The sequence below is a fragment of the Macaca thibetana genome, chromosome 15 (genome assembly GCF_024542745.1).
Source record: "Macaca thibetana thibetana isolate TM-01 chromosome 15, ASM2454274v1, whole genome shotgun sequence".
Taxonomy (NCBI): Eukaryota; Metazoa; Chordata; class Mammalia; order Primates; family Cercopithecidae; genus Macaca; species Macaca thibetana.
In genome coordinates, this window is record NC_065592.1 from 94,257,898 (window position 1) to 94,279,265 (window position 21,368).

The 21,368-nt window shown below is 41.7% G+C and overlaps 1 protein-coding gene and 1 long non-coding RNA gene across 5 annotated transcripts in view; one reads left to right on the forward strand and one right to left on the reverse strand.

The window, feature by feature from the left end:
• The window catches only part of LOC126936860 (uncharacterized), a 78,300-nt gene that overhangs the window by 42,284 nt on the left and 14,648 nt on the right, over positions 1-21,368 (reverse strand). For all 4 annotated transcript variants that reach the window (XR_007719596.1, XR_007719595.1, XR_007719598.1 and 1 more), the window contains exon 3: positions 4,663-4,948. This is a non-coding gene — a long non-coding RNA (uncharacterized LOC126936860). The remainder of the gene's footprint in view (positions 1-4,662; positions 4,949-21,368) is intronic.
• LOC126936855 (spermatogenesis-associated protein 31D4-like) lies at positions 1,924-8,524 on the forward strand. Its single transcript, XM_050759652.1, has 4 exons — positions 1,924-2,193; positions 2,943-2,988; positions 3,582-3,642; positions 4,009-8,524. Exons 1-4 carry the CDS (start codon positions 2,008-2,010, stop codon positions 8,474-8,476), a joined length of 4,761 nt encoding a protein of 1,586 aa, XP_050615609.1. The 5' UTR covers positions 1,924-2,007; the 3' UTR covers positions 8,477-8,524.

Genomic DNA, 21,368 nt, shown 5'->3' on the forward strand with positions numbered 1-21,368 from the left:
TTAACCTTAGGGTCTGTCTTAGTTGATAAAGGGGCATCTGTTTTGGTCTCTTAGATCACAATAGCTTAGGGCACTGTAACCTATCCCTGCTTTAAGGAGTTGCATACTTGTTACCAAATTGATGTAGAGAGTTGCGTCTGGTTGTGTTTGAGGTAGAGTTAGAAAATATGGTGTCAAAATGACAGGTAAGAGATTGAAATAAAAGGAGGAACTAATTGATTCTGGATTTGAAGATACTGATTGATTTGTCACAGGATTGGTGTGTGGGTGTGTTTGTTAAGAAAATAACTTTTATCTAAGGACTGTGAGTCTTCTTAAATTATCAGGCCTAGAGAGACACTAAAATGAGACAGAAATCACAGCTGTATCTCCTCCTTGAGCTATGCATTCATCTCTTGAAACTGCTTGCTATTGCCACATGGAGCTATATAGTAACCCAGTAATGCCACACCTGACACTCCAAACCACCCCCTATAGCTTAACAATGTGTAGGCAATCACTAATCAATGTTGCTTCTGTAAACCAATGAGAATTCCTGATTACAACTTTGTATCAATCCACTCCTTGTTCCCTTTTTCAACTTTAAAAACCCACTTGTATTTACAGCTAATTGGAGTGTATATTTAGGCTGACTTGCATCTGTGTTCCCAGGTTGCAATCCTCAAGCTTGACCCAAATGAACTCCCTACTTATAATAATTTTCCATCAACTTCTTCCTTTTAGGTCGATGTGTATGTGTGTTTGTGTACAGAATATGTTCCAAAAGTGCTTGAACAGTTTAAACTTCACTAACTTCAGAAAAATAAGTTCTATAAATTTACCCCTAAGGTCCCTCGAAGTTTCAATGATATACATTTATTGTACACTTATTTTCATTTTGTAGATGTTAAATAATGCATTATTAGTGAAACCATGCCCCAGAGACTTGAAGAAACCAATGACTAATGAAATTAATCAGTTTACAGGATAGCAGATCAAACAACAACAACAACAACAGTAACTTGCTAAAATGCCAAAACTCTCCCTGCTTCTGAGATTTAAAAACTGGCTAAAATGGATTAAAACTATTAAGGCCAACTGGAGTTTACACAGAACAAGCTGGCCAACGTCACAGCCCCAATTTCTGCCACGTTTCAACCAACTCCCCACGAATGTGCACACGTGATACATGAGGCAGTGTTAAACAAAACTGTGCATGCCGAGGACTTTCAGACCTCCCCTTTCCTTCCACCAACCAACTATTAAGTCCAGAGGCCATTCTCTAAACCTTTTCTAATAAAATGACTGCATGAAATGCACACGGGACAGGTCTGAGCTGGACTCCTGTCTCCTTGTTGGTTTATTTACAATAAAAATCTTCTTTTCTGAAAAACCCAAATTGGGCAGTGAGCTTCTTTTCCTTCAGAACATTAGTTGTAATCGTTTGAGTCAGTCTCTCTGATTGGAAATAGTAAAGGTTGATTTCAAAACAAAGAATGTAATGTTTGACATTCACAAAACAAAGTAAGTAGAAAGGAAATTTAAGTTTTATATCTGCGTTTATGTAAGGCAGAAACATTCTGCAGATAAGACGGATTTGAGGACATATGTGATCCTGAGAGTGGCAATGCCTGGGTACAACGAATATTCCAGGCAGTATTTCAGGCTTTCAAGGGAGTGTACTTGGTGGGGTTCAAGTTAAGGGCTCCAAATAGTAAAGCGGGACTTGGGTAATGCCTGGTTTACTGTTGGAACAAACTGAAAATTCCACTAAGATAAATATATGACATGAAAAAGAATGGACTTGGGAAATGGAGTGGCAGGATAGGGCAAAGGGACCCAGAGAGCCCAGGAGAGTCGGCTGTGCTGGTGGGGTTGGGGCTGTGGACACACCCCCCTTTTGTTGCTCCCTCCACCCTCAGAAACCCTCTGTGACTCTTCCATGCTCTGTGATGCAGGCCTGGGTTTATAGTTAAGCCTGGGCACCCTCAGTGCTCAGTTGCTTCAGGCAGCCGAGCTATTCAGACCATGGAGAATATCCTCTGTTTTCTGAGCAGCTATATTGAGACAGGGTTGAGCCCTGACTCACATTACTTGGATATTGACCCCAACTTCATCTGCTTGAGTGGGTTGGGATTGTTTATACTGTACTTGTTCTACGTGGTATTGACCCTGTATTTGTCACCCACTGAAAAAAATAATGACATCCAAAAGGTAAGGGACTGTGGGTGAACACCCAAGAGAGATGCCCTGTTGTTTTTTCCCAATCCTATTCCCACACTTCTAAATAAGTCTGGTTGGTTCAGAGACATGTCTTACATGGGAAGTCTGAAGAGAGGATAGAGCTTCACTCTTCTGTGGAAGAGGTTGGGCAGACTTATTGGTTCAGGTGGACTAAGGTTTCCATCTGTAGCTCATAGACTACCTATCTGGCTGTGGTGGAGAGTTCCAGGATAAAATCCTAAACACAGTAATTCTGTGCTCCCAGATAGGTTTATTTAGAGAATGTGGGTTCTCTGAAGGAGAATAGTCTCTGCTGAAATTTGATCATGAGTCACATTCCCATGTCACCTGTCATTCAACAAAGCCTTCCCTCATGTTGGGCTGACAGGGAAGTAATGCTGAGAGTCTCTGAGCAGAGGCTGGGGCCAGAGCTCTGTCTCTGGGACACTTGTCCTGTGAGGGAGCACAGATGTGACTGTTGGACTCTGAGTCTGTGCCCTGGATGAGCACTTCCAACTCAGCACATCAAGTGTGGCTCTCACAGAAGAAATCATCTTTCAGCTTTTCAGAGAAGGGAAAATGGGAAATATTTTATCACCTTCAAAAATTGATAAAAAGAACGTATTTCTATTAATTAGAGAGTCATATCATTCTTGTATAATGAATGAATGAATGAATGAGCTTAATAGAGTGTGAGACAAGTGAGTCGTAGCCTGTCATTATCTTTCTTTTGTTCTCAGCATCAGGGCAGAGCCCGGAGGAGAAGGAAAAGTGTGACATTTAAAGGTAATGTCAGCCTGCTTTATCTGAGCTTCAGGGTGACTCTTCCTGTCTCTTTCATGAGGAACTCAGTCCCATAATTTCTTAGAAGGTCAGTTACTAGACAGTCTCAGAAAACAGAGCCCTCGGAAGACAGGCTCATGGGAAAGCAATCAGACATGAGACACTACTCATAGGCCCTGCTCTGCCCATTCATGTGCATGACAAAGTGATGGACCTGCCCAATGGGTGCTGCCCAACTGGCGGCCTACTGAGATATCGAGGAAGGACTACTGGTTGGCTTGGAGTCAGTGCTTCTGTCTCACAACTTTGCATAAGTACTTTGACTTCCTCGATGCTCGAATTCCTCCTAGAGGTTACCACCGATGTGTTTCACGTGGTGCTTTTGAGCATCACATGGGGTAATGTACGTGAAAGTTTACTAATGATTCCACATACACATGTGAACTTGTGAAAATTATCAATGACTATTTGCCCTTTTCTACTGATTCTTGGGGCTATCAGAGTTTAATATTCCAAGGGTCTTCCACAGAGTGACTTCTGTATGATCCCTGTGCCACTACGTTCATTGCATATAACATACTCTTCTGGTTTCCCAGACCGGAAAAATTTCCAGAGGGAAGCAGAAGAGGAAAGAAAGCTACTTTCTATTCTGAAAAGGTGATTAATCGTTCCCCTTGTGTCCTGTTCCACCCCCTCCTTTTTTTTTCTTTTTGCATGTTCTATTCACTTTAGGGATTCCTTGTAGCCTGCTGTAGTTTTGGGAGTGGGTAGCCATAGGAATGGGTATGTGAATGAATGCTTTGGGGAGAGGCTATAGTGAGGTCATATGACCTCATATATGGTGAGGTCATATGACCTCATATGTGGTGAGGTCATATGACCTCATATGTGGTGAGGTCATATGACCTCATATGTGGTGAGGTCATGGGTGGGGGGCAATGCGAAGCAGGTAGCAGGATTCAGGGGGCCCCACCCCTGCTAGGCTAACAGACCCTCCTTTCCTTGTTCTGATTCTGGCTGCAGCTTTGGACCTCCCGTTTCCTGCGGTCCCCTGGGCCAGCATCATGATACCACCTGCTTTCGTCGACTGTTATGCCCAGACCCCCTCTGTCAGGTGTGTAACAGAGCAACTGCTGATATCCAGCGACTGCTGTCTTGGGAGTCCCTGAAAGATGCTGCTCCCTGTGTGTCCCCTTTGCCTTCTGGAGCTTCTGTGACTGAGTCATCATTCACTCTGTCTTCCACCCCCTCAGCAATCCCTACAGAAGACCTAATATTGTCTCCTCGGCCTAAGCTCTCTCCACCTCCCCTGTTAATTCTCTCACCTGACTTGATCACGTCCTTAGCTAACTTGTTTTCACCCTCACCACTGAAGGACCCTCCGCCACCACAGCCTGTTTCTCCCCTGGATTCCAAGTTCCCCGTAGACCATTCCCCACCCCAACAGCTTCCCTTTCCCCTTCTCCCACCACATCACATTCAGAGAGTGGAGCCCAGTCTCCAACCTGAGGCCAGTTTCTGTCTGAACACCATCTTTTCACTTGACTCCACCCAATGCCAAGATATTTCCCAGGCCATGAATCCCACTGATTCATGTGCTCATCATTACAAACCACCAATCTCAGCTGCTTTACCACTGGAAGACTGCTCTGTGACTCAGTCGAAATCAAGACTCACCATTTTGAAGCCTTTTGCAGAGATGTTATCTCTAGGTGGCTCTGGTGAGACATCCACCTATGCCCCAATAATCAAAGGCATTGACCATTCATGCCCTGCATCTTCAGAATTCTCCTGGTGGCAGCCTCATGCCAAGGACTCTTTTTCCTCCAATTTTGTGCCATCTGATTTCATGGAGGAGCTTCTTACCCTTCATTCTTCTGAGGCCTCTTTAGCGGGGCACTCTGTGGCCAACGTCATACAGCCTGTTAACATCTCTTTTGTCAGCCATGACATTCTGGCACTCCTGGAGAGACAAGTCAAAAAAAGGTGTGATTTCCTGATGTGGAAAGAAAATGGAAAGAAACCAGGATCTTTCCCAACACAACTTAGACAAAACTACCAACTAAATTCTTCACGGAAAATGTTAGCCTCAATTGCTGATAAGCATGACATGGTAGAATTCTTTCCTTTTGGGGCCAATAAAGGCAAACTAGAGGGGCAGCACATCCATCAGCAGCCCCCATACTCTAAGTGCTTTGAAGACCATTTAGAGCAAAAATATGTGCAGCTCTTCTGGGGTCTCCCATCTCTGCACAGCGAGTCTCTGCATCCTACTGTTCTTGTCCAACGTGGCCGTTCCTCCATGTTTGTATTCTTCAATGGCATTAGAAATACATCTATATTCCATAAATTTCCAGTACTTCCCTCTCCCCAACCTCTGTCCTTACCTAATACCCAAGCTCTACCCTTGCCTCAAACCCTGCCCCGAGGTCAGTCCCCACATCTCACTCAGGTCCAGTCCCAGGCTCAACATCAATCTCCACTCCCAGTCCTACTACCTAGTCCTCCATTCCTGATTAGGATCTGTGGAGTGTGTTTTCATAGATCCCAGAAGGAGGCACAGTCTCTTACGCCATCTGAAATTAATCTTCTGGAATGTAACGTGTTGCAGAAAGTGCAGGAAAGTGTGTGGGGTTTACCCTCTGTGGTTAAAAAATCCCAGGAAGACTTTTGTCCTCCAGCTCCCAATCTTGCATTGGTCAGAAAGTCCTTCAAGGTCCATGTTCCCATCTCTATCATTCCTGGAGATTTTCCACTGAGCTCTGAGGTAAGGAAGAAACTAGAGCAACATATTCGAAAGAGGCTCATCCAGCGCAGATGGGGCCTGCCCCGTAGAATCCATGAGTCTCTGTCATTACTACGTCCTCAGAGCAAAATTTCGGAGCTATCTGTGTCAGAGAGCATTCATGGACCCTTACATCACTCTTCAGTTGAGGGTCAGAGCCTCAATGTTCTAAAGAAGTTCGGATCAATCATCCCTAGAACCTTGCATGAGAGGAGCTCAAATATGCTTTCCCTGGAGAATGTGGGGAATTATCAGGGATGCAGCCAGGAGACTGGTCCAAAAAATCATCTGTTGCAAGATCCAGAGACATCTTCAGATGAGGATCTGAGGTCTAACTCTGAGAGAGACCTGGACACTCATATGATGCATCTGTCAGGGAATCATTCAGGGGAGAGCCTAGGTCAGAAACAACTTGAAAATGCCCTGACAGCACATTTGAGCAAGAAATTTGAGGAAATCAATGAGGGTCGAATGCCTGGGACTGTGCATAGTTCATGGCATTCAGTCAAGCAGACAATGTCTCTTGCTGAGGAATCCCACAGCCAAATAAAACATCGAAATATGGCAGCATTGGTGAGTGAGGACCACGGCGTTGATACTTCCCAGGAGATTTCTTTCCTTGGTTCCAACAAACAAAAGATGTTAGAAGCCCATATTAAATCTTTCCGCATGAGAATGCTGTGGGGCCTTCCCCGCAAGGTCCTTGAATCCATAGAAATCTTCAAATTGAAAGAGGACCTTTCCAATTCCTTTTCCCATTTCGACCTTCCCTCCTCAGCCAGCTTTATTTCTCGGGGAGATTCCAAAGATGGGGTCTCTAAGTCTAATAGACAAAGCACTTTCCAAGGAGGAAAGTTGGGAACAACAAGCTCAGTCCCTGTCCTTGATCGTCCTCATCCTGTCACCTCACCTGTTGGCAAAGAAAAATCAGAGACTCTGGGAAGGCAATTTTCTGATACTGATCATGACCTGATAGAGACAGATTCCAAAGATAGGGCCTCCACGCCCCCTAGAAGAGGCACTACAGATTTTCAAGGAGAAAAATTAGAAACCACAAGCTCACTCTCCATCCTGGGTCATCCTCAACTGGTCACCTCACCTGTCGATCAAGAAAAGCATGAGACCCTGAAAAGAGAATTCGCTGATACTGACAATGATCTTACAGAAAGTGTCCCAACAACTGAGGATGGCAGACAGACTTTTCTGCCCCCCACACACAGCATCATAGACGAAGCCAGTCAGAGACAGACTGTACCGGCCAGTAGATGCAGCTCAGAGCTGCCCATATTGCAAGCTGGAGTTGGCCGTGAGTCAAGGGATAAGAGAGAGAGTGCCAGTAATAATATTAACAGGCTTCAGGGCAGTAGAAAGAGCTTTCCTGTCACCAATGGGTCGAAGGAGATGTTCAAGGAAGAGGAGATCTGTGCTCTTCAATCACAAAATAGGAACAACTTGACATCCAGCAAGTCAGGAAGCTGCTCAGTGACAAATGTGAAAACAAGCACATCTCATGAAACTGAAATTTTCCCACCAAGAGTATCAGTTCCCCAAGATCCTAAATCATCATATCTTAAAAATCAGATGCTGAGTCAGTTAAAGTTGGTCCAGAGGAAGGATAGCCAACCTCAGAGCCATTTCACTGACATGTCTCTTGCCTTAGATAACTTGAGTTCCAAGGACTTACTGACTCATCCCCAGGGCATTTCAAGTCGGGACACAGAAACTTCCCAGGTGCTGCATGTCCACTTGGAGGACAGAGGGATCTGTGCGGCACAGCAGCAGGAGCCCAGTGTCCCTACGCATGTCTTACAGAAATGCCAAGTTAAGAATTTTTCACCAGCTACAAAGAGAGTGAGCCCTCTAAGACCCAAGGGAGGAGAGGTTGGTGGAGGGGATGCAGGGTTGGGGACATCCCAATTCAGGAGAAAGAGCCACGTTATTCATAACAAGACATCAAGGGAGTTGCTTGGGAGCAAATCTTCCCCAACCTTGAAAACACAGCCTCCTCCTGAAAACCTTTTCAGAAAGTGGATGAAGACCTTTTTGCAGCGGTTTAATAAACCCAGCATAACATATGAAGATCAAGAAATTTCTCGGGCAAAGGATAGCTCCCTGTCGTCATCTGTGCAGAATAGAGGTCGAGTTAAAAGCAGAGCTGGCTTTACTGGAAGTATTGAAGCTCAGAAAATTAGGAAAGACTCTGGGGAGTTCCTAGAAGAGAAGCTGGGGCATAAGCGTGGGATAGATATCACCTGTCCCCAGGAGCCCCTTGCCTCCCCGGTGGAGCTTGGGAAAGCTCAGCACAACCCAGAAGTGCAGTTCACAGCAGAGCTTGTCCAGGGCTATCCCCACAACTACATGGCTCCCTCCTGCAAAGTGACATGTACCAAATCTTACAGCCAACAAGCTATCTTTGTTGGCCAGAATTATCCTACAAGGATTAGACAGAACACAGACAAGGACAGACAGCCTGAGAAAGTTGAGGCATTTAAGGGGAAGATATTGTGTCAAAGGCATCCCCAATCCATGCCCCACAGGAAGCCTATGCCACATTCAAACCCCATTTGTCAGCATCAGGTCAACTTGGTGTGTCCAGCCCTCCCTACCAGTGCTAATAGCACTGTGTTCAGTGATGTGCCTTTACTAACTGGACAGAAAATGCTTCCGAAGCATTTCCAGGGAGGAAAATTTCCCCCCACAAAATAATTCACTCCTTGTTGGGAATCTTGATTCTCCCCAATAAATGTACTAATAGGAAGGATGTCTTTTATGTGTATTGTGTTGGGGGGAATGTTTTGGGTAACCAAAGCTTGTGGTTAGGGAAAGGTAAGAGTTAGCTCAGCTCTTGCTGAGTCCCTCAGTTGACTTTTAAAAGGTGACTAATCCCCTGGAGTTCTTGTGGAGGAAAGAGTATCATGTGCCTCCAGAGCCCCTTCTCTCCCTGATGAAGTCTGAGGAGATGAGCTCTTTTCTACTTCTTTGCTTGAGACTTACTGATGCCGTATGGCAGCCTGTACCTTCCTCTCCATTCACTGCTTCATGTCCTTTAGACCCATAAGGAAGTCAGGCCTTCTATATCTGAAGAGAGGGTCAAGGACAGGCACATTTTCCAGAAATAGTGGTTTAGTCAGTATTTTAAAAAAGTTGTCACTGACCACAGGATCGTATAAATTGGTGGTAGTGTTTGGGGTATTGCTGTTTGGGGTAGGGTGTCAGGAACACTGTGGATGCTGCTTAAGAATTTGAAAGGCAGGGCATCCTCATGATTTAGGGAAGCACATTTTGACCTTCACTTTGAGGTCTTTCTACTAATAAGTCACTTGGGGAAGTAGTTCCCTTCCCTGTGTATTTCTCCATGCTGCCTGGATTGATGACTTTTTTACAGAGCAAAATATCACCTAGCTGTTTGTGACAGGAATGTTGACCAGGCAACCACCTACCTCCTAGGGTAAAATATAGGTGAGAGTAAGGAAAAGATGCCTTATAATGAATGAGAAAGTAAGAAAAAAATGAAGCTAGGAAAGGATGACCATGGTAGTGGAAAAAGGTTTATGTCCCATCATGCCCATATCAGGACCCTTTGTCAATCTGGATCTAGGCACTACCCCCTTGAGGTTTACCAGGGCACTGCTGACAGATGCCATTTTGGCAGAAGTGTCCATGGGGCTATTGTTTCAGGACTAAAACAGTATCTGCAGGGATGTTGTCAAACATGGCATCCCTCTCTTTAGGGAAGCTGATCTTTGTGCCTTCTTTCTAGCCACATTGATGGCAACATGCAAGATTTCCCCTTAGTGTATATGGTGCACCTATCAGGGTGGAGGTATCCCCTATGATCTTCATGGGCTTAGTGGAATATAATAGATATTACATAGAACACCTGCAGCTCATGATCCAGAGGTGAGTCCTTGACTATGCATGAGGGTTACAGACATTTGGAGGCTGGCTATGAATCTTTACAGAATGCTCCTTATGGCTAAGAGTGTGCACATATATACCCTTAAAATATTAGAGGCCTGAAGAGAAGGCAACTCCACTTATACAGACTGGGACTAATAAATGAGGTGAGTTTTCTAGAGGGCAGTTGAGGTAGGTTTTCCAGAAAAATTTGTGAATGCTTGGTGTGAAAACTAAAGCAAAACAAAACAAAACAGATGTCCACTACAGCTCCATCACCATCCTTCTCCTTTCCTGTCCATGCTTAGGCCACAGACCCTGTTGTGTCTGAAGCTTAGGATTGCAGAAATAATTCAGATTTCGTGAAGGCCTTAAGAAGGACAAAATTGGGATGAAGCCCAGGCAAAGTACTTAAGGAGGTGGAGAATCCACGGAGCGTCCAATCATCCATGTGGATAGGCTTCCCAATAACCTGGTCTCTTAATTCCTCTGTCATTCCATCTTAGAGATGGATTGACTCTACCTCTAATCCTGTTTAGTTACTGCCACACCCAAGAAGCTATCATCAAAAACATCTAAACGTTATCATCAGAAACACCTCTGTTTTTGGAAGCAGAGTCTTGCTCAATTGCCCAGACTGGTGTGCAGTGGCATGTTCCTGGCTCACTGCAACCTCCATCTACTGGGTTCAAGTGATTCTCCTGCCTCAGCCTACTGAATAGCTGGGATTAAAGGCACATGCCATGATGCCGGCTTTTTTTTTTTTTTTTTTTTTTTTAGTAGAGCCAAGGTTTCACCATGTTGGCCAGGCTGCTCTTGAACTCCTGACCTCAAATGATCTGCCTGCCTTGGCCTCTCAAAGTGCTGGGATTATAGGTGTGAACCACTGCTCTCGGCCACCTTCTAAGGTTTTTATCTTCAGAGGAATTATACTTCCTGAAATGTCTCTATTGAGTGGTAGCTAAACTCTAGTCTTGATGGACTGATCCATTCTTGTTTTGTAATAGGTACACAGTATATGCTTTAAATGGGTGAATTTTGTAATATGTGTACTATATTGCAATAAAACTTAAAGGATTTAAAAGAAGGAGTGCTTGAGGATAATAAGAATACAAGAGGATACACCAAAAGAAGTTTACATATTCTTGGAAGATGAAATCCTGGTGGAGGAGAGAAAGCTGATTTAGCAAAGTAGACAAAGAACCAGCTATCCTTAGTGCTGCTTCCTTCTCTTCATGAGGCACTGAACATGTTTTATTTCTTAAATCCTTTCATTGAAGAGATGGATAAACACATACAAGAGCAGGTATAACAATTTAACTCCCCATGTACCCACCACCTAAATTTCACAATTATCATTTGGTATAGATAATGAATCCCATCTTTTACACTATGATTAAAGTGCAAAAGTCCATTTAAACATCTTGCCATCCATCTCTTAGAAGATATGCCATGTGCCATCTGTCAATGCTGTCACATTCCCTTGATACGTATCACACGAGGAACACACTTATGTACAACAGATGTACACAGCATTGGTGACAAACACATTGAGCTTTAGCGGCCTTGGCAATCAGCTCTCCTTAAACTTCTCCTTTAAGTCAATCCCAAGTAGTCATTTGAATTTCTACCCACAGTCCATACAAGAAGCAACCTTACAGAGCAAATTCAGTGCACAATTTTGCAGTCCCTTAATCACACAGTAACTATAACATGAAAATAACAGTGGAAAACTGTGCATGTTGCTGAAACTTGAGATTGCCATATAAGTGTTTTCAAATATTTAAAAGAAATTTTTTTCTATAGCATATTTAAAATGAGTTTTCATGTTTCCATTTATATAAACTGGATCAACTATACATGTTTATCTACCCTCCTTCCCATAGTGTGATTAAGCGTAAAAGAGTATATGAAAAGATGCTCGACATCATTAATCATCAGAAAAATACAAATAAAAATCACTATGAGATAGCACTTCATGCCCACTAGGATGGCTGGAATAAAATAGACAAATGTTTTAGATAATTTGGGATAATTGAAAGCCTCATACACTGAGAGTGGGAATGTGAAATGGTACAGCTGCTTTGGAAAACAGGCAGTTCCTCAAAATGTTGGCATATAACCCAGCAAATCCACTCCTAAGTATATACCAAAAGAAATGAAAATATGTGCGTGCAAAGAAACTTGTACACAAAGGTTCATCGCAGCATTATTCAAATAGCCAAAAGATGGAAACAACTCAAATGTCCACATGAATGTATAAACAAAATGTGGTATATCCATACAACAGATTATTATTCAGCCATAAAAAGGAATAAAGTATTGACACATGGTACAACATAGATAAATCTTGAAAATTTTACGCTGAGTGAAAGGTCAGTCACAAACAACCACAATGATTCCATTCTGATGTCCAGAATAGAGACATTTACACAGAGATAAAGTAGATTTAGAACTAGGTTAATGAGGTGCAAGAAGTGTAATAGCTAAAGGATATATGGTTTCTTTTTGAAGTCATAAAAATGTTTTTAAAATGACTAGTGATGGATGCACAACTCTGTGAATATAAAAATCATTGAACTACACACTTAAAATGGGTGACTTATATGGCATGTGAACTGTATTTCAATAAAACTGCTTTAAAAATTGAAGGATTTAAAAAATAAATGCTTGACATGACAGGGACAGGAGAGGATACAACAAAAAGGGTCAACCCATTTTTGGAAGGTGGAAATCTGGTAGAGGACAGGTAATTGACTTAGTGCCTGCAAACCAATTCACATCATGTATTGTCCATTTTCACACTGCTTTAAAGAACTACCTGAGACTGGGTAATTTATAAAGAAAAGAGCTTTCATTTACTCATAGTTCCACAATTTGTTCAGGAGGCATGGCTGGGGAGGCCTCAGGAAACTTACAATCATGTCTGAAGGCAAAGGGAAAGCAAGCATGTCTTCATACGGCACAGGAGAGAGAAAGCTAAGGAGGAAGTACTATACACTTTCAGACAATCAGATCTTGTGAAAACTTGCTATCACGAGAACAGCAATGGGAAAATCTGCCCCCATGATCCAATCACCTCCCACTGGATCTTTCCCCCAACACTGGAGGTTACAATTCAACATGAGATTTGGGAGGGGACACAGAGTCAAACCACATCACACCACAAAACTGCAGGATACAAGTGACATGATGGAATCAAACAAGAAATTAGGAGTTATATGCCATAAACAAGGTTCATTGAAATTTTGATTCTTTTTTGTTTTACATTGTCTGTTCTCATGGTGTGGATAAAGACATACCTGAGACTGGGTAATTTATAAAGAAAAAGAGGTTTAATGGACTGACAGTTCCATGTGGCTTGGAGGCCTCACAATCATGGCAGAAGGTGAAAGGCACATTTTACATGGAAATGGACAAGAGAGAATGACAGTCAAGTGAAAGGGGAAACCCCTTACAAAACAGTCAGCTATTGTGAGACTTATTCACTACCATGAGAATAGTATGGGGGAAACTGCCCCCATGATTCAGTGATCTCCCACCAGGTCCCTCCCACAACACATGGGAATTATGAGAGCTACAGTTCAAGATGAGATTTGGGGCTGGGCATGGTGGCTCATGCCTGTAATCCCAGCACTTTGGGAGGCCAAGGTGGGCGGATCATGAGGTCAGGAGATCGAGACCATCCTGATTAACATGGTGAAACCCCATCTCTACTAAAAATACAAAAAATTAGCCAGGCATGGTGGTGGGCACCTGAAGTCCCAGCTACTCGGGAGGCTGAGGCAAGAGAATGGCATGAACCTGGGAGGCGGAACTTGCAGTGAGCCGAGATCATGCAACTGCACTCCAGCCTGGGTGACAGAGTGAGACTCTCTTTCAAAAAAAAAAAAAAAAAGATGAGATTTGGGTGGGGACACAGCCAAACTATATTATTCCTCCTCTGGCCCCTCCTAAATCTCATGTACTCACATTTAAAAACCAATCATGCCTTCCCAACAGTCCCCCAAAGTCTTGACTCACTTCAGCATTAACTCAAAAGTATACAGTTCAAAGTCTCTTCTGAGACAAAGCAAGTCCCTTCAACTTATAAGCCTGTAAAATCAAAAGCAAGTTAGTTACTTCCTAGATACAATGGGGATACAGGCATTGGGTATATATAGCCATTTCAAATCAGAGAAATTGGTCAAAACAAAGGGGCTCCAGGTCCCATGCAAGTCCAAAATCCAGCAAGTCAGTCAAATCTCCAAAATTATCTCCTTTCAATCCATTTCTCACATCCAGGTCATGCTGATGCAAGAGGTGAGTTCCCATGGTCTTGCATTTTCCTTCCACATTTCCCTAGCAGAGGTTCTCCATGAGGGCCCCACCCCTGCATCAAACTTCTGCCTGGTCATCCAGGCATTTCTATAGATCCTTTGAAATCTATGCAGAGGTTCCCAAATCTCAGTTCTTCTGTCCACCCACAGGCTCAATACCACGTGAAAGCTGCCAAGACTGTGGGCTTGTACCCTCTGAAGCCACAGCCTGAGTTGTGCCTTGGCCCCTTTTAGCCATGGGTAGAGCAGCTGGGATGCAGGGCACTAAGCACCTAGTCTTCACACAACAGGAGGATCCTGGGCCTGTCCCATGAAACCATTTTTTCCTCCTTGGCCTCTGGGCCTGTGATGGGAGGGGCTGCCACTAAGCTCTCTGACATGCCCTGGAGACATTTTCCCCATTGTCTTGAGGATTAACAATTGGGTCCTCATTACTCATGTAAATTTCTGCACCTGACTTGAATTTCTTCTCAGAAAATGGGTTTTTCTTTTCTATCTCATTGTAAGGCTGCAAATTATCCAAACCTTCATGCTCTGTTTTCTTTTTAAAACTGAATGATTTTAACAGCACCCAAGTCACCTCTTGAATGCTTTGTTGCTTAGAAATTTCTTCTGCCAGATACCCTAAATCATCTCCCTCAAGTTCAAAGTTCTGCAAATCTCTAGTTCAGGGGCAAAATTCTCCCAGTCTCTGTGCTAAAACATAGGATGATTCACCTTTATTTCGGTTCTCAACAAGTTCCTCACCTCATATGAGACCCCCTCAGCCTGGATTTCATTGTCTATATCATCATCAACCTTTTGGTCAAAGCCATTCAACAAGTCTCTAGGAAGTTCCAAACTTTCCTACATTTTCCTGTCTTCTTCTGAGCCCTCCAAACTGTTACAACCTCTGCCTGTTACCCAGTTCCAAAGTAGTTTCCACGTTTTCAGGTATCTTTACAGCAGCACCCCACTACTTCTGGTACCACTTTACTTTATAAGTCCATTGTCACAATGCTGATAAAGACATATCTGAGACTAGGTAATTTATAAAGAAAGGTTGAATGGAATCAGAGTTCCATGTGGCTGCGGAGGCCTCACAATCATGGCGGATGGTAAAAGGCACATCTTACATGGTGGCAGAGATAATGAGAGCCAAGTGAAAGGGGAAACCCCTTATAAAACAGTCAGCTCTCATGAGATGTATTCACTACCATGAGAACAGGATTGGGGAAACTGCCCCCATGATTCAATTATCTCCCACCAGGGCTCTCCCACAACACATGGGAATTATGGGAACTACAATTCAAGATGAGATTTGGGTGGGGATACAGCCAAACCGTATCGCAGTGTATAAATTTTTTATACATAATTAAAAATATTTTTTTGGAGGAGTTCTTTTTCAGTCTATTGTAAAACCCTGTTGAAATGTTAGCATGCTTCAAATGTGGAAAGGGAATTCCAGGTTCTTGCCTGGAACAGAACCCAAAACAAGTATTTTAAAGTTGGCATGGCATACTACTTTGGTGTATTAGTACACCATGCCAACTTTGTACACTACTAGGTCTAGGTATGGTGGTGGCAACTGTGGGAATCAAAGATAAAAATCTCAAATGTTATATAAAAATATAGTCAATGGTTCATTTAAAAATGTTTTTATTTGAAGTTTAATGTAATTAAACTTGCAGAAGAGTTGCATGGATGGTAAGCAACAATATATTGCTACATTTGCATTCCCATAAAGAAATACTTGAGGCTGGGTAATTTATAAGAAAAAGAATTTTATTTTGGCTCACAGTTCTTCAGGCTATACAAGAAAGGTGGCGCCAGCTTCTGCTTCTGGAGAGGGCCTCAGAAGATTTTCAGTCATGGAGGAAGGAAGACTAGAGCCAGCATGTCACATGGTGGGAGAGGGACCAAGAGAGAGGATGGGGGAGGTGGCACATTCTTTTAAACAACCAGATCTCATATGAACTCATAGAGAACTCATTTATTACCATGGTGGGGGCACCAAGCCATTCATGAGGGATCCAGCCCTTTGACACAAACACCTCCCGCTAGACCCACCTCCAACACTGGTGGTCATATTTTAACATGAGATTTGGAGGGAATGAAACATCCAAACCCTATCACAACAGTATAACCTTTATCCAGATTTGTCTATTCACATTTTGACCCATTGTGATCGCTCTTCAATCTCCCTCCCTCCTACCTCCTCTCTTCTCTCTCTCTCTCTCCACACACACACACACACACACACACACACACACGAATTCCTGGACATCTGAGAATACATTTCATACATCATCCACTTTCTCCTTGACTATTTCATTGTGTATTTCTTAAGAAAAGAATATTCTTGTACATAGTCAATTATCCCCTTCAGTAAATTGAGCATTGGTGTAAAACTTTTAACTAATCTCTTATCCATATTCCATTTTTGTCAGTAATATCCTTTGTGGCTTAAAAGTAACCTCCATTACAGGATCCAGTCTAGAATTATGTATTGCATTTAGTTCTCAAGTGTCTTTTGTCTCTAACCTTGAGCAGTTTCTCAACAGTTTTTTTATGGCATCACCCTTTTCAAAGAATATATTCAATGTGTAATTTTTATAATCCCATCTTCTTGGAAAGTATATGGTGGAGCTTATCTTGCTCTGACTTTAAAGGACATTTTTACATTTCTGAGTTCTAGGGACCATACAGGCTGTTAGGACCAGACATTATAAATAAACAGAATGAAACCAAACATACAAAACAACAAAAACCATCAGAGATGCAATGCTATATAGAGATATATTTCTCAACAGAGAGACCTCCTGTAGTCAAGGGAGGGTAGATGTGAGGAGGCAGGCTTAAAGTTTACCTCCTTTTGGGTAGAGAAAATGGAGAAGCTGTGGATACAGGAGAAGACAGGCAAAGCTGTCATCAGCGGTAAGCCCTCATCAGATGAAAAGGATTGGGTACCTGGGGCCAAGATGGAGGCATCAGACTCAATGAGGGAATTTAGGCAAGCAGTGTAAGGCAATGACACAGGGCTTAATTTCAGCAGTTCATAATCTAAGTAGAGAAGCTTCAAGGGTTGTAACTGTTAAATGATTGGCTAACATGAAGAGATAAATGTGTATATACCATAAACAAAATTGACATTGTTTAAAAAAGTATAGAGGAGCCAAAAGGAATTGGGGTGAAAAGTTAGAAAGTAGATGGAAAAAAATCATAAAAACTTTCATAAAAGAAGTAATTATAGGTGTAATTCAAAACAAAATGCTATGCTAAGTTTCAATTGTGCTCATTATAGGCTATGTTACACTAAGGAGAAATCTGCTTCTTAAATCAGGATAGATTTGGTTATGTGGGCTGTGGTTCAGCACAGTTGCTCTGTGAAATTGAGGCAGAATTTTAAAATGCTGGGAAGAAGAGAGGTGGTTTGGTAGAGAGAAGAAAGCAGGTGCATAGAATAGAATACTGTATAGCTAGAGGGAGCTAGATTTGAGAGCCCTTAGGGGCCAATAGCCTAAAAGAGATTTGAGGAGAAAAAATTACTAAAAGAGTTCCAAAGTTTTTGCCATAGATGGGCTGTGCCTTTGTCTCCCTCTTTGTTGTACAGGTTACTCTGTTCTCTAATGGCTTTTGGTAAACATGGATCTTTTTGAAGAAATATGGAGAGGATAGGTTGCTGCTGAGTATATTCCTGGTTTTGTACATGTGAGAAAAAAAAAAAAAACCATTGTGTTTGTGGTGAGGTTATAGTTGAGGACAGAGTAGATCTTGAAGGTGTAAATCCATGGCCACAGCACTTTCAAAGATAGTGGGTTCCAAAGGGGGATCATGAAGCAGTAAAAGGCAATAGGTGGAATAAATAGAAAATTTTACTAATGTAAACATATAGTATCATGAAAGGGTGCAGTTGGAGGGTAAGATGGAAGACCTAAAGGGACCCAGGGGAATGGACAGATCAGTTGGGCTAGATAATAAGGGGAAGAACTGTGGGTTCATCTTCCATTTGTTGTCCCTGCTCCACCCTCAAGACCTTCTGGTGTCTGTGTTAAAGTTCCATGATATGGGCCTGGAACTCTGATCTGGAATGGTGACTTAGTACTCAGCTTCTGATAATGAAGACTCCCTTCTTTGTCTCAGAAGCCTTACTGCACCATGGCTGAGCTCCAGCTTGACTTCCCGGGTATTCTTATCCTTGCCTTCCTGTGTGGGATGGGGTTCCTCCTTCTATCTCTGTGCTACCGAAAGAGGAATCTGTGTTTTCCAGTATTTTGGAAACAGAGACATCTGTCAGTTAAGTGAGCCAGAGCTGCACAGAGATTTTAGGTCTTTATTCTTTTCTAACATGTGTATTTAATGCTAGAAATTTCCTTCTAAACACTGTTTTTGCTGAAATTTTCATTTTGCAGCAAATTTTGATTTTTCCATTTGCATTTAGTTTATAATATTTTAAATTTTCTCTTGATACTTCTTCTTTGCCCATGTGTGTTGTTTTAATCTTCATGTATTCTGGGATTTTCCAGATATCTTTAAGTTATTGATTTCTAGTTTTGCTACATTACTAAGAGTAGACATTATATAATTTCTTTTATAGTTATTAAGGTGTGCTTTATGGCCCAGAATGTGATCTACCTTAGCTAATGTTCCATGTGAGCTTGAACAGAATGCTGTTGAATGAAGTATTCAATATATGTCAATTAGATCAAGCTGATTAATAGTGGTGTTCCAATCAACTATATCTTCACAAATTTTCTGCTTTATCTGTCAATTACTAATAGAGACATTTTGAAGTCTCCCATAATAATAGTGGATTTATCTATTTTTCCTTGTAGTTCTACCACTTTTTGCCTCATATATTTTGACACTATTGTTGTTAGATGTGTACACATTAAGAATTATTATGGCTTCTTGGAAAATTGACCTCTTTGTTATCATGTAATGCCCGTCTTTATCCCTGACAATTTTCCTTGTGCTGAAATCGGATTTATTTTAAATTAATATAGCTACCTCTATTTTCTTCTGATTACTGTTATTATGGTATGTTTATCTCCATCCCTTTGCTTTTAATCTATCTGTGCCTTTATATATTAGATGGCTATCTTGTGGGCCGGACGTAGTGGCTTACCTGAGGTGTAATCCCAGCACTTTGGGAGACCGAGGCAGGTAGATCACCTGAGGTCAGGAGTTTGAGACCAGCCTGGCCAACATGGTGAAACCCTGTCTCTACTAAAAATACAAAAATTAGCTGGGCATGGTGGCAGGTGCCTGTAATCCCAGCTACTTGTTGGGGCTGAGGCAGGAGAATCACTTGAACCCGGGAGACGGAGGTTGCGACAAGAGCAAAACTCTGTCTCAAAATAAATGAATGAATAAATAAATAAATAAATAAATAAAATGGGTATCTTGTGGACAACTCATAGTTGGGTCTTATTTTTTAATCTACTCTGACAGTTTGTGTTTTAATTGGTTAAAAAATAAGACCCAACTATGAGTTGTCCATAAGATACCCATTTATTTATTTTATTTTATTTATTTATTTAATTGGTTAATTTACGCCATTTACATTTAAAGTAATTTTTAAAATACAGTTGGATTAATATCATTTCTGCAACTGCTTACTATTCATTGTACCAGTTCTTTCCTTTTTTCTCCCGCACTTTTTTGCCTTCTATGGTTTTAAACAAGAATTTTATACTATTTATTTTTAATTATTTATTTTTAAGGTATAAAACATGATGCTTTGATAAACAAAGTGAAATGATTACTACAGTCAAGCCAATTAACATAGTCATCATTTACTTTTTTTGTGGCAAGAGCATCTAAAATCTACTCTTTTAGCAAGCTTCCAGTATACAATACAATATTAACTAAAATCATGCTGTACATTATCAAGTCTCCAGACTTTTTTATCCTACATAACTACAACTTTGTACCTACTTCTTCCCCACTTCCTTCCTTCACTCCCACTGCCCCCACCCCGGTAACCACTATTCTACTGTTTCTTTATATTCGACTTTTTATAAAAAAGATTCCACATACAAGTGAGACCATGTAGTATTTTTCATTCTGTGTCTTGACTTATTTCATTTAGCATAAGCCCTCCTGCTTCATCCATGTTGTTGCAAATGACAGGATCTCCTTCTTTTTTAAAGGCTGATATATATATCTCACAATTCCATTATTCATTAACTGATGAACACTTCGGTTGTTCCTGTATCTTGGCTATTGTGAGTAATGTTGCAATGAACATGGGAGTGTAGCTATCTCTACAAGGTAGTGATTTCATTTTCTTTTGGCATATTATATCTATTTTGTCTGATATAGTATAGCCACTCCTGCTCTCTTCCGGTTACCATTTGCATGAAATATATTTTTCCACCTCTTTACTTTCAGTTTATGTGTGTTCTTAAAGCTAAAACGAATCTTATAGGCAGCATAAGAGTCAGGTATATATTATTATTATTATTAATTAATTAATTTATTTTTGAGATGGAGTTTCACTCTTGTTGCCTAGGCAGGAGCACAGTGGCGTGATCTTGGCGCACCACAACCTCCGCCTCCTGGGTTCAAGCTATTCTCCTGCCTCAACCTCCTGAGTAGCTGGGATTACAGGCATGTGCCACCATGCCCAGCGAATTTTGTATTTTTAGTAGAGATGGGGTTTCTCCATGTTGGTCAGGCTGGTCACGAACTCCCAACCTCAGGTGATCCACCTGCCTCGGCCTCCCAAAGTGTTGGGATTACAGGCACGAACCACCGCGCCTGGTCAGTTATATCTTTTTTTAAAACCCAGGCACTCTATGTCTTTTGATGACACTCTATGTCTTTTGATGAGATTCACATTTAAAAGAATTATTGATATGTAAGGACTTACTATGACCATTTTATTAATTTCTGTTTTGTAGTTCCTTTGTTCCTTTTACCAACTTCCTTAATGATTTGAGGATTTTTTCAAAACAAGCATTTTATACGATTCAATTATTCTCTTTCCTCTTAGCTTATAAATTATATTTGATTATTTTTGATATAGGGTCTAGCTCTGTTGCCCAGGCTGGAGTACAGTGGGATGGTAACAACTCACTGCAGCCTTTACCTCTTGGGCTCACAAAATCCTCCCACCTCAGCCTCCCAAGTAGCTGGGATAACAGGAATGTGCCACCACGCCCAGCTAATTTTTAAAAAATCTTTTTGTAGAGTTGGAGTCTCACTATGTTGCCTAGGTTGGTCTTGAACTCCTAGGTTAAAGTGATCCTCCTGCTTTGGCCTCCTAAAGTGCTGAGATTACAGGTATGAGCCACTATGCCCAGCCATAAATTACATTTCTTAAAAAAAAATTAGTGGTTGCCCTAGTTTGTAATATATTGCATTTACAGCCAATCTTAATTCACTTTCAAATAACA